The following is a 14,118-nucleotide window of genomic DNA, read 5'->3' on the forward strand; positions in this document are numbered from 1 at the left end:
TTGGCTTATGCATAAGTCACTGCACAGCTCTGCTCCGGAACATCTAAGGGAACACTGCATTCCAGATGAACTAGCTGACAGACGTCTTACGCTTAGATCAGCTACATCTACGTAGAAAGGAAAAGTTGTTACACTTCTACGCAAACAGCGCACTAAATTCGGCGAACGCGTATTTGCGGTCGCAGGCCCTACGGCGTGGAATGCTCTTCCAGCAGACGTGCAAAACTGTGAGAGTGAAGTGATGTTTCGGAAGAAACTTAAAACCCACTTGTTCTCTAAATCGTTTGAATAAATCCTTAGCATGAGGTGACAAAGTACATTGTTTTTCTTAAATCAAAAAAGTTAAAACTAAATTTATATCCTTATATAATCACTTCGTAAAGAGCCCTTGAGGTATTATATTACGAAAATGGCGCTATATAAGTTATCCATAATAATAATAATGATAACCTGAAACGTTACAAAGCAGTCCATTTTTTTTTTTTTTTCATTCATTTTGGAGAAACTTCACTGAACAATGAAATGCTCTAATTTTCGCCGCACGCAAGAAAATATTTTTTATATCCAATTTCTCATTGAACTGAATTTCCTCATTGAAATAGCTAAAATACAAATCTTTAAAACAAAACAAAAAGAATGAAAATTTATTTTTTAGAAATATATCTTTTTCAATAATTTTATTACAGAATAACTTAACACCATCTTAAAGCGAGACAGAATTACCACTACATCGACACCACAAGGTTTCAGACACAAATTGATGCACTAGTAGTAGGTGTAGAAAAGTATTGGTAGGTAAAATAAACAATATTTTGTAGACAAAGACTGGATTTCACTCCCTAGGAAGTTGTTAAGATTGACAGAGATGAAAATTCTTAAGAAAAGGGGCATAGAAGTGGTGTTGCCAACCCAACCAATTTTGGGAACAGTACCTAATTCAAATAAAATTTTATCGATTTAACATCTCATAGAATAAAATTACAATACAGAAACGGCTGGTCTGAAATTTTAAATAGTTGTTAAATTGTTTGACTCTTTTGAGCCGCTACTGGTGAACAGATTTACTACCTAAATTGATTTATGAATCTAGACTGGCAACTCTGTTTTCTCTTTGTTTGCATTCATTTTCAACATACATACACAGTAATTAATTAAAATAGACCCTATTTTCGGAAAAAATCCAACTATCCGAATGGCGTCCGGTCCCAATTGATTCGGATAATTGGAGTTCTACTTTATTACACAATTAAATGATAATCCATCCCGATTCGACTCGCTGCAACTTCGCACATATATCATTGTGCAAAAAAAATATTTCACCAATAGATAGATCTCTTGAATAAGAATCAATTTCTGTCAAAAATCAGATTTTGGTTTTATTTGGATATTTCGCTTTATGAAAAAGGTCCTCATAGGGAAATATCACATTTTATTTTTTACAGTTTTAAATTAATAAAGGTCTAAAATACTGTAGAGAAAAAAAAAATGACCCTTAACCCATTGCAGCACTAATAAAGATGACATAATTTATTCATACAACACACTATTTAATTTAGACACATTCTTTTATTACAATAACATTAAGACGAAATTAATATTTTGTAACAAATAATGTGAAATAAATTGTGATTATTACATTTTATTATGAAATCAGTAACCGAATATACTTATTAATGTCATTTTTAAGAATAAAGTTATTGTCATTCAGTTTTAATGCAAAAAAAATCACTTCAAAGACAAACCGGCGAATCGCCGGCTTTGTGAGTCAGTGACAAATTGACCTTGGCCGGCGATTTATTTATTTATTTATTAACGGACATTGTCCATGTATACAATTTATAAGGTTTAAATATTACAATAAAAGAATAGTTTAAAACATTTAAAAAAAAAAAGAAAGAAGCATTGACAAACATAAGGGACATCGAGACAAGATCTGGACTATTTATTTAGTGCTCGTTTAAATCGTTGTAAACTTAAACCAAAAAAGTCCAGATCCTGTCTTGAGTTAACAATACGACAAATGCGGGTCATTGGAGAATTTAGGCCATAGTTTGTTCTATGCTGATCGATGAACAGTACTTCATTGTTTCTCAATCTACGAGTCGGAATATTGAATTTTACTTGTCCCAGTAATGATGGAACATCGATTATACCATTTAGTATGCCGAACATATATATGGAGTCAATATTAGTTCTACGTTTTTGTAGACTAGAAATATTTAACATTGACTCTATTTCAGCATAAGAATAATTATCTCTCTCTAGTCCGAGCATCCACGCTATTTTTCGAAGCAAGCGATGTTGGACTGATTCAATGTGATTTATGCGATCGACATAGAATGTTTGAAGATTTGTCGGCTTTGTGTTGCAATGGGTTAATAGTATAAAATTTACTTTTTAATTCTCGCAAAAACGGTTCATTGCATTAACCACGCCCCTAATACGTCACGATTCAGCTGAATTTTTTACTTGTTTGTGAGTTTAAAATGAAATAGAACATCGTGACGAATCTTGACATCGCGATTATCAAGGCCAAACATGTCGCATTTTTGAGGAGATTTTAAATTTTTTTCAACAATTTTATTTTAAAAGTGATGTATGAAAACATTTCTCCACAATATCCATATTGATTTTGGAAATACAATTAATTTTTCTAAATCCATTTCACGTATTATTATTGGTATTCGTAGTATGTGATATTTCCCTATTGTCGACTAAATAATTTTTTTATATATAATAAATGACCAACAATCTCTACCACTGCTTGTCGGTGTTGATTATCCGTCGGTGAAAAATATTAACGCTATTGTGACTTATTGCTGCGGGTGGGGCGGAGCCCTATCGCCTCTTGCTGCGCGAGCTCTGCTTGTTGGGCCCCTTTGTGAAGCACCAGTCCACGGAAACGTTGTGTCCGAGGATCTCGGACCCGTTCATCGCCTCGCGGGCACTCTGCAACAAAAATTGTAAGAGATTAACATAAGAAAAATAACATCTTGAGTATGTCCAAATATTTTTAGAAGGGGCTGGTTATTAAGATTGAAATACGAGTACATTGCAAATTGCATATTTATTGTACAGCGCCCTTGAGGTGGTTTTCTCAAAAATGGCGCCATATAAATTATTAGCTATATAGCCATACTAATCGGATGGGGCGGTGCTTTTAAAATGAATATTTTACCAGTCGAAAAAATACAAAAATTAACTAACAAATTACAACAGGGATGGAGAATACCTTAAATAAGGGAATATGGAAGTCAAGGCATTTACACGGCTGATGACCTGTCATTGGCTGGTTTAAGTGGCCACTTTACACACTGTGTAACATTCACCATTTTGCCTTTGTTTGAACATCCATATTTCTTCCATCTGTAAATGCCTTGACTTCCATATTCCCTTATTTAAGGTATTCTCCATCCCTGTTGTAATTTGTTAATCCAATGACCCCCGAGGGGGTGAAATCCAGTCTTTTGTCTATGAACATTTGGACAAACTCAAATATTGTAACAAAAATTAATTATAAATGTTATTTTAACCGTTTTAGTGCTAAGCAATTTCGGCAAAAATAAATGAAAATTGCTATACACATATTGATTAATTTAGAGGAAAAAATAATGGTGTCAAATAAAACACTCTAACTTAGACAAATATCAATCAATTTTATAAATTATTTTTGCATTATAAAGATAAAATGTTTATTGTTTATTAATGTTTATTAAACATAAAGTGCGAGGTTAGCGTACGTGCACTCCCGCAGAGCACCGAAAACACACTGAAACTCGCAATTTTCGATACAAACGATCGCAGCGCTTTTGCGCCGCGTAGCATTCTAACGGTTAAAAAAAAAACCATTTAGTTTTCCCACTGTTCAATTATTTAAAAAATTTAAGGTTTTAAATATAAAATTGTTATATAAAAAGAATTGTTTGCTTCAAATACATAAAGACAAAATAAATAGTAGTGTTTCTAGGTCACAAAACGTAAGTACGCGACCTAGAACAGGTGGTAATATCTTAATTCCCAAATTAAAAACAACTACTGCTCAACATCATTATACTTACAGAGGAATATTTTCTTTCATGAAATGAACAAATAAAATAGGAAGTACAGTCAGAAATACAATATATTTAAGAAAGAAGTAAAACGTTACATTTATATTTCATCTTTATGTAGCACTGATTTAAAACACCGCTTCTATTTTTTTTTTGTAATTTATATATTTTATCAGAAAAATATTAATAATTAAATAATAAAATAAACAAACTATTGTAAGACGTCACTCCGCATTATGTACACAAGAATTGTTTTTTTTCTTTTACGTAATGGGAAACGTTAATGTAAATATATGTATTTAATGAATGTAAAAATTGTATTTAGTAGTAATATTTTTATTTTTTTCTTTTATAAATTTATTGCAAAAAATAGTATGCATACTTAATAACAGGGAATCTATATAAAAATAATTAATGTAAAATGAAAACAGAGTATTCTCTGATTATGATAGTCTCCATCTAACATGGCACAGCCTGTTCTAAGATGGAGATTTTCTATCTTTAGAGCATAAGTGGTTCTATACTAATAAAACAATAACATAAAAAAGAAAAACTAAAACTACTTGCCTAACTAAATGCCTAGCTTATCAAATGTAAGAAATTAAAAATCGTTATTATACAAATATAAAGTTTATATATGTGCCAAGAATACATGTTACTTAAACATAAATAATATAGTATAATATATAATAAAAAACAATATAAAGCAATGAAATACATAAAAATATAAATAATATGTGTACCAATTATATAAAGTACTACGTGGTTTGATTTACATATATTTTTCAAAAAAATCTCTCGCTACATTATTTATTTGTACAGTTAATTTTATTTTAAAATTTGTTTTAAATTTCGAGTCTTTTATATTTGGCAATAAATCATTAAATATTTTTGGAGCAATTACATTGTATTGCTTTTTACCAAAGGCGGTTGATACAAATGGGACAATACAGTTAATTTGTGTTGCTGAACGAGTGTTTATATTTTGTTGGGTTCTTTTGACCTCACTTAATTTATCATAAAATTTAAGTACTAGGCACCTCACAAACAATTGTCTTACATCCAATATCTTTGACTCAGCAAATAGATCTTCCGTTGGATACCTCAAAGGTTTTTTGAGAATCATCTTCATGATCCATTTTTGTGCTATTTTCACTAGTTCAAGGATTGAAAGAGAGCAACCTCCCCAAGCTAAATGAGCCAGATGGTTTGATCAACAATATTCTGAAGTTGCAGAATTGAAGAAATGTGAGTGTTCAAACATAGGCAGAATGATGAATGCTGCTCAAACCAGCAACTGACAGGTCATAAGCCACGTAAATGCATAAACTGCCATGTTCCCTTCTCAAAAATGTTTTCCCTCTCTGTTGCAATAAATTCAGATCTAAATAACTCCCTAGGGAGGAAATCCTGCCGGTCTACAAACATTGCTGATTAAACTAACTGATGTAAGGAAGGAGTACAAAAATTGGAAAATTGTTTTCAGGCGTTGCCTATAGTCCTTAAAATATAGCATGATTAGAATGACAGTTGTCAGAAAAACTGACGACATAACTTTGTAGTAACGTCTAAGGAGAGATTTATATTGACACATGAAAAATTATTCGTATTTGGTATGTTAATTAATTTTTTTAATACAATGCTTGACATATAAATCAACATGAATATATAACATCAGCTTTAAAACTAAAATAAACCTAATTATTAACGACGTTCTTACAAGGTTACATCATTTTGCAAAAACGTTGGAGATGGGACAAATTGATCAATGTAATTTGATCGAATAAAAAAAATAGTTTGTTTGATAATGTTCGCGAAAAAAGTATAAATGTCTTATTTTTTGGAACTGGAACTAAATTTCGGAAACAGAGTTTCATGTTTGCATAAAAAAACTGATAAAATCGATTTGATCGGTACATGATCAGTGATCAGTAATTTCCCATCACTATTGACATGAGTTTGACAGCTGTCATTTAAATCAAGCTAAATTTTAAGGACTATAGTTGGTGAATCGGTTCGGCCACCTTCCCCCACCCCCAACAATAAATTGACCAATCAACATACCTGCGCTTGTTTGTAAGTTTCGTACTCGACGAGAGCATATCCTTTGAGGAATCCAGTCCGGCGATCCAAATTCAAATGGAGGTTTTTGATTTCACCGAATTCGGCAAATTTGTCCTGGAAGCAAATTGAAAATGTTGGCAAATACATTTAATTTTAACATAAAACCTCTTAGGAAACTTCCGCCGTACAACGTTGCTGAACGTGACTCTGAAAAAGGCGACAACCAATGAAGCAAGTCAGCGTTTTCTATTGAATTTAATTCATTACATTCTGCGAAACATGAGATCAACGTCCTGCAGTACCTTAACATCGTCCCTTCCATGGAGATGTGAGAATAAAGGAGCGTGGCCTTTAAAGAGACCACAGGGCGCAGTCAATGCCCAGTCCAGTAAAGATCACTTCACGCAGTCAGTCCAGTTCAATCAGTCACTCAGTTCTATTATTTATTATTACAGTGGAACTCGGTTATTACGAGGAAGATGGGACCACTTGAATTTGCTCGCTATGAGTAGCTTGTATTACTTCATTTTATGAGACGCAACATTCCTGTTCAATTAACTTTTTTACATGAATATTACACAAACGCGTGTATGAGCGGTTTGATTTATCATTTTGTATGTTATTAGAAGGCAGATATTTAAAATATTATGTATTTATCAATAAATATCAGTTCACTTTTAGTAGCACTGTTGTAATTTATTAATTATGGGTGTAGTGTTCTAAATAGCAAAATTTAGGTACTTTCGCGTCAAAAGCTGATGCATTCTTAAACAGTTTTAAAGGATTCATATAAAATTTTATGATTTTAAGGTTACAGGCGCACTATTTTTTGTAAGTTTCCATTGTTCACTATTTGTCACATATTTTGTTAAGAATAAAGTATAAAACAATGCTATTAAATAAATAGTCTTCTTTTTCCACTGTTTGTTTGAATATGACTATACTACTCGTACTACACACTAACGACTTATAACATTAACTCATTGTTTTCAAACATAAATCTCCCGCCACAAAAAGTGGCTTGGTGTGATTTAAGTTGCTGAAAATGGAATGTTACTTGTAAGAGTATTTCTTGAATCTTGATGTCAGTTAAAAAATAAAGAAAAATCGTCTTTGCCCCTGAGAAAATTCCATAGCCGTAACATTGCTCGGCGACTACCCGAAATAAAAAATGAATGGTACCAGAATGTCGTCCTCCTGCGCCTCCTCGTTGACCCCGTTGACGAACAGGATCCAGCCCTCCACGGAGCGCTGCGGGCCCGGGTCGGCCGCGCCGCCCCCCGACGTCCGCAGTCTCTCGTAGCGCCCGGGGCCCGCGCGGCGCGGCTCCGACCCCGGCGTGTTGCCGTCCCCGCCGAACCCGCGCCCCTTCTTGTTGCGCGCCTTTTCCTTCAGGCGGGCAATTCCCTCTAGGAGAAAAGAACCATAATTAGATTTAAAGGATTTAACATATTTGCCGTGATGTGTTTTATACATCAACAATATTTTGAGTTTGTCCAAATTTTCGTAGACGAGGACTGGATTAAACTCCCTGGGGAGCTGTTAAAATTAACATATTACAACAGAAATGAAGAACATTTAAGTGAAGGAAATATAGAAGTCTAGGCATCTACAGGGCTTATGACCTGTGAATGCCTGGTTTAAGTGGCCACTTTACACACTGTGTAACATTCACCATTCTGCCCATATTTGAACATCTATATTCCTTCCATTCTCTCATCTGTTGATGTTTGTGAATTAAGAGACACAATATTTCAAGATCATTAATGTATAAATCTGTAAATAAATTATCTGTTATGGCTCTACTTTGGTACAAATTAATTTGTCAGCATGCGTCGCACTCCGAGTATAAACACAAGTTGGCACATGATTACAACACCAGGTTTACTAGTATGGAAGGGCTAGCTGTTCCTAGATACTGCAATAAATATGGCAAAAGGACACTGCAATACAGTATACCTAAAATATTTAACATGTTACCAAACAATATTAAAAATACTGAGTTAAATACAGGAGTGCGACGTTTGCTCTAATTATGGTTATTAGAAAAAAGTTTTTTGTATTAGTGATAGTTTTTAATTTTTCATAATGTAATCTGTAATTGTTTTTCAAGTAAAATTATTGTTAATGTAGGTTAAGTGTAAATAATCGATGTAATTTATAAGAACCTGCTGACGAGTTGTATGTACTCATATGCAACTCAGCAGGACTTTAATTTAAGACTATTTTGTAAATATTTTTGAAAAATAAATAAAAAAGCTGAAACCTCTATTTACGCGGGTGAGATTCATCTAATTGAATTATTTCACCTACATACTAGGCAACGCCTGAAGATTTTATTTTTTCAATTTCTATACTTCTTCATGGACCAGGTGGATTTATCAACAATATTTTGAGTTTGTCCAAATTTTCGTAGACAAGGACTGGATTAAACTCCCTGGGGAATATAGATGTTCAAATATGGGCAGAATGGTGAATGTTACAGTGTGTAAAGTGGCCACTTAAAAAATAGCCAATGACAGGTCATAAGCCCTGTAGATGCCTAGACTTCTATATTGCCTTCTCTTAAATGTTCTTCACCTCGGCTGTAATATGTTAGTATAAACAGCTCTCTAGAGAGTTGAATCCAGTCCTTGTCTGGTTTATACTGGGGATTTTACAGGTAATTCAATGTCAATGTATTTATTTATTACGTTTATATACATTACAAAAATATATTCAAGGCTTACAAACACAAGAGGAAAAAAAATTGCTATACAATTTAAATGTGATAAAATGGTCAAATAAAAATTGCCAGTAATTAGAGAAAAAGGAAGCTTTCCTCTCTGAACTTTATCAGCTCAGTTCAGTGCCAAAAATCAGTGTTTATTAAAGTAATTAATACAATATATATGAGATATGAGACAATTTTGGCAATTTCTTCCTACCTACCCAAACCGTTCAGTTTGAGAAAATTATAAATACATGGACATATTGAATCTTACAATTTTATACAGAAATTAAAAGCAAAGATCAACAAAAATAAATATATATATAAAAAAAAAATAACACTATACACTTACACACTTCTGGTCGAACAATACGGAGAGGTCTCAGCAAAATGTCCGTACGAGGTTTTCCCAGAGCATGAATTATGCCATACCCAAAACCCGTACGACTTTTGCTCAGAGACATCTCTCATTTGTCGCACCGAGAGTGATCATATATTGGAAGAGCGAATCAAGCTCTCAAGGACAAAAACTATTTTCAAGAAAGGAGTTAAGGACTGGATTTGAGTGGGAAACTCCTTGATGATTTTCCGAATGTTTGAGTTTACTGTTTACCATATTGATGAGCCTTAGATATGTTTTTTTAAATTATTTTTTGTGTAAAATAATACCCTATTTATTTATTTATGGTATAAAATATACAGAAAAAAGTACAAGAAGGTACAAACTGATAAAAAAAAATAGGAAAATCCAGTGAAATATAATAATATATGACAACTTATATTACCATCACGCCATTTCCCGTTGGGCTAAGCAGAGAATAATAATAATGAGCCGATTTTTGATGACACGATTGGGAACATGAAAAGAAATTGATTGCAACAGAGATGGGACATCACTAATAGCATTAAGTATTTTGAAAATGCATATACGGTCCATCTCCGTTCTACGTTTCTCCAATGTAGACAGAGTAGGAGATAACTCTATTTCATAATATGTTAACCCATTTGCAATCTAAGCAATTATGTCAAAAATATTGTACATATTAAAATATGACTGTACGTTGTGCACATTTAATTTCACATTATTAAAAGCAACAGTTTTTACAAGCATCGCCCGCCGAATCTAACCTACATAACCTTTTTGATTTGAAGTTATTTCAACCACATAATGATGAAATCAAACAAAACTCACGTTCTCCTTCGTCATCTACTTCAAATTCCTCGGAATTTTCGATGTCCAATACGTCTGCCATCACAAACTATTTATTAATTCTTGGTCACTAAATGTTATTGACAACGAGATCTGTAATTTTGTCAATTTAGTTTGTAGGACGCCATTTGTGTAAACGACTAGTTTAAAAAGATAATACACGATTATAACCCTTAAGTTTATTGTAAATGAAGCATATTTTTGCGTACATATTAAAATAATTTCACATGAAAACCTTAAGACTAATTTTCTAGTATCTTGTAACGTGTGATACCATAATAAAATATTAAGTAAATAACATACAATTTGTGATTTAGCGTGTATTTAGATTTTTTAACTCTACGTAGTTTTTTTATTTATTATTAACCGGAATCTTTTTTTCAATTAGTAGTGATAAAGGCTCGGAGTAATAATTCCTTGGGGAAGCCCATAAGCTCGAAGACGTTTAACTTTAATTGAGGCCATATATAAAGCAAAGAGTAGTGGCATGCAAAATAAAAAATCTCTCTACCCTCACGAGAAGATTCAGAATCGCACCCCAGAAATAATTTACAAAATGAGTTTCCTTTTCCAAAACATTTGAACGGAGTTTTTATTTTTAATCAAAAATTGCTTTTCGACTAAACAAAAATGTAATTTAAATTAATGAAATGATGCATTGTGTCACGTTTTATTTTGAATCAGAGGATTACATAAGAAAAACCAATATGAAGAAGGATTCAATAGATGCAGAAACGAGGAAGACTTATAAAAACGTAGCAGGACCAAACTGAACAAATGCCTGAAGATGGACACGTTTAAAATCAGAATAATCGTCATACAAGCATGAGATGTATAAATGTAGAAGGAGTGGTATGGCGCTCTATCCTCTCTGACAACGGCGTGATAGTTTGTTTGTTTTTTTTTTGTTTTAAAAATTGCAGTAGGTACTAGGTACGAAAAAAAATGACATTCACGCTAATTACGGAAATTTCTTCATATTTTAAAAATAAAATCCGAGATGACATTAGCTGTCAATATTTTTCTGAATTTCAAATGTTTCTGACATTTCTGAGATTGATCGGCGCTCTTCTGGTGCTTCTAATGTTCTCCAAAATGTAGACAACCCTCGCCAATACGCCAATTACATCACTCATTAATTTGTCAGCGGTACAATATATTTGATTTCCGAACGGAGTGCTACGATCTTAGAAATGGATTCGAAGGAGCTGGCCAAAGATTCATACGCAAAGGCTATGAGGTACATGTCTAGCAATAAAAGCAGAGCGTTTGCTCATTATTTAGTAGCTCTGACACTGTGCCCGGAATGGAGACCGCAAATGCTCGAGAATTTTGTTCAGTTAACGGAAAATGTCGGCGAGACTTTGCTTAAAAGTGGCCGCGTTGATGATTTTTATAAATGTTACGAGCACGCTCTCGAACTGTACCCTAACAGCGCGGAACTGAAGAGATATTTCGCCAAGCACCTGCTGTCTATCAATCTACCCCACGTCGCTTTCAGCTTCTACAGGGAAGCGACTCTTATTTCGCCCGAGATCCCGCTCTGGCAGAGAGAACTAGACGATTTGAAGAACATGCTCGTGTCGCGCTGGCATTACCGTATGCTGAACGATCGAGTCAGAAATGAAGCTTACAGGAGTGCGATTCTTAGAACCATCGGAGTTAACGACTCGGTTGCAGACATCGGCAGCGGTAGTGGACTCCTAACTCTATTCGCAGCCGAAACAAAGCCAAAACGACTCATCGCAATAGAATCAAATGTTGCCTTATACAATATAGCTCTTGGAGTATTCAGCGAAAATAATTTAAACAACGTTTTACTCCTCAATAGCCTCTCTACGTCTCTGGACGCTGACAAAATCATGGGACGCGTGTCCGCAGTTGTAACGGAAACATTTGACGTGGGTTTTTTCGGCGAAGGCGTCCTCCAAACTATGATTCACGCCCGGAAATCTCTAATGCTGAACCAACCGACTGACGTCATAATCCCAAAATCTGGATCTTTGTATGTCTGCGGAATCAACAGCGAAAAACTGGCAAAAAAACACATGTTTTTAGACAATAATTTGAAAGATAGAATTAAATTTTACGGTGTTAAAGTATTCGCAGATAATTCGCAAGACCCGTACGACTCCGAAGACTTGAATCTTTTTGCCGATTTGACATACGTTACAGATGTGCAGAAGTTTTTACATGTAGATTTTTACGACACGCAATTCTTAGAAGATCTTTTAAGTGGAAAAGTTAAAATTGACGTTAAATTGATGGCGAACTGTGATACGAAAATTCACGCTTATGCGGTTTGGTTTGATTTGAATTTGACGGATAAGATCTCTATTTCGAATGATCCACGAGAAACAAGTCGCGCCAACGCGTGGGAACAAGCGATATTCTACTTAGACAGCTCTTTGATTGTTAAACGCAGTGAAAAAATCAACGTTGATTTGACTTGCGAAAATGGGAAATTACAGCTGTTTAAAAATAGCAATGAAGAAGACTACTTTCCTGTTTCAACGAGCGTCGTTCACATTTTAAATGACTCTGTCTTGATCAACTCCTCGGATTCGGCAGCCAGCTCCGCTTGCGTTCATCTAACGCAAGTGTGCTCATTAAAAGAAATAAGAATCTTGGACCTTTCGCCATTTCCAATTACGGGATTTCTTTTACTCGCAAGAGGGATTCAGTACCTGACCTGCTTAGCTTCGACGGAGAAAGAACAGCGTTTGATCTTAAGGCTCTGCGAATTGAACAGCATCAGCGCAGACAGAATTACGTTCGAAACGGAAAGCGACATTTTAAAAAATGATAAAAAATACCATCTGATTGTCAATAATTTCATCAATGAAGCGTATGGAGAATTAAATATTAAACATATACTCCGCGCTAAGGATCTCGCGAGAAGAAAGCTGGAAAAGAACGGGGTTACGATGCCATACGAAATTAAACTAATGGCAAAGTTGATATATTCCGAGGAATTAGAGCGAGTTAATCGCGTCCATAATCAAAATGTCGCCGGCTATAAAATCGAAGAATTCATGAACCAGTACACCGTAGGATTAAATTTTAATTCTGATATTACAAGTCTTCCTCATGTTGGAATGTCAGAAAACATAGAGTTGCTCGGACACTGCGTAAAAAAGTGCGGTTATAATGTCAGAGATCTAGAGTTGGTATGCGACGGGAAGATCAATGGAGTAGTGTGCTGGTTCGAAGTCCAGACAATGGAGAATGGAGATTTCTACTCCACAAATGTCGAAGGATCATGGTCTGTGTGCTCTATTCATATTCTTGAAAAAGGCTTGGTAGGAACCAAAGGACAAAAAGCCAGTGTTCTTATGTGTTACGATGAAGACGGTTATCTTAGGATCGCTGTTGATTTAGAATGAATTGTTGTTTTAGCGATTTCTGACTCTTCGGAATATGTATTATAAAAATGTACCAAATTATGCTTTGTATGTAGAAATTCCCATTGTTATAATGTATATAAAAGCATTAATTTTACTGTTTATAATAAATGATTTGTTTTTAATATTGTTGATTTCCCTTCGTGCTGCTGCATATATCCTAATCAATCTTCCGAACACATCCTGTGGTCTTGTCTCTTTCCCCCTCTCTATGATTACCGAATGGAGCTTCTCGCTACTATCCGTGGCCCTAGTATAGGTCCTGTCGGATATACAGATCTGGTGGCTTCCAAAATAATTCACCAGATACAGGTAGGTAGTGGATGTATGTAAAAGTAAAGGTTATAAGTTAAGCAGGAGAAAAATTTAAAATATTTTTAACAGATCTGATAAAAGTATAGTATTTACAGTGTAATATGTCGATGTCATTAAAATTGACATTTATTTATGGTTCAATGAACCTTTTACATAATTACAATTAAACGAGTGAAAAAAAATACAACAAAAAATAGCATGATATTTGTAACGTACGCGTTACCATGTGTTTGTGCGCTGGTTCGTCACCCGCGTCTGCCGCAGTCAAGCTTCCCGGTGTAAGTGGGAAGCCGCCCTCCCAGACAAAGTCGGAAAGTAGGGGCTCAGCTGCGCCGACCGCAAGTCAACCTCAATAGCCCTGAAAAG

At 34.4% G+C, this 14,118-nt stretch overlaps 2 protein-coding genes across 2 annotated transcripts; one reads left to right on the forward strand and one right to left on the reverse strand.

Annotated features, from left to right (window-relative positions):
• Nucleotides 1-664: 664 nt before the first annotated feature.
• On the reverse strand, nucleotides 665-10,174 carry tsu (40S ribosomal protein S12 homolog tsunagi). The gene is made up of 4 exons (XM_088226292.1): nucleotides 10,016-10,174; nucleotides 7,296-7,522; nucleotides 6,114-6,227; nucleotides 665-2,949 (listed from the first exon to the last, which is right to left on the reverse strand). Exons 1-4 carry the CDS (start codon nucleotides 10,074-10,076, stop codon nucleotides 2,839-2,841), a joined length of 513 nt encoding a protein of 170 aa, XP_088082418.1. The 5' UTR covers nucleotides 10,077-10,174; the 3' UTR covers nucleotides 665-2,838.
• An 874-nt stretch (nucleotides 10,175-11,048) lies between these two features.
• On the forward strand, nucleotides 11,049-13,562 carry LOC148281679 (protein arginine N-methyltransferase 9-like). Its single transcript, XM_088226325.1, has one exon. The coding sequence runs from the start codon at nucleotides 11,227-11,229 to the stop codon at nucleotides 13,417-13,419; it is 2,193 nt and encodes a 730-aa protein (XP_088082451.1). The 5' UTR covers nucleotides 11,049-11,226; the 3' UTR covers nucleotides 13,420-13,562.
• Nucleotides 13,563-14,118: the final 556 nt, after the last annotated feature.

This window comes from Micrasema longulum, unplaced genomic scaffold, assembly GCF_059751315.1.
Source record: "Micrasema longulum isolate JH-2025_06_02 unplaced genomic scaffold, ASM5975131v1 h1tg000420l, whole genome shotgun sequence".
NCBI lineage: Eukaryota > Metazoa > Arthropoda > Insecta > Trichoptera > Brachycentridae > Micrasema > Micrasema longulum.

Bases quoted from the DNA above. Each gene is read 5' to 3' on its own strand.
- LOC148281679 (XM_088226325.1), top strand. From the start codon at position 11,227: ATGGATTCGAAGGAGCTGGCCAAAGATTCATACGCAAAGGCTATGAGG.
- tsu (XM_088226292.1), bottom strand. From the start codon at position 10,076: ATGGCAGACGTATTGGACATCGAAAATTCCGAGGAATTTGAAGTAGAT. The intron at 7,523-10,015 runs GTGAGTTTTGTT...CTTTTCTCCTAG, and splicing joins AGTAGATGACGAAGGAGAAC to AGGGAATTGCCCGCCTGAAG. The intron at 2,950-6,113 runs GTATGTTGATTG...TTTTTGTTGCAG, and splicing joins AAACTTACAAACAAGCGCAG to AGTGCCCGCGAGGCGATGAA.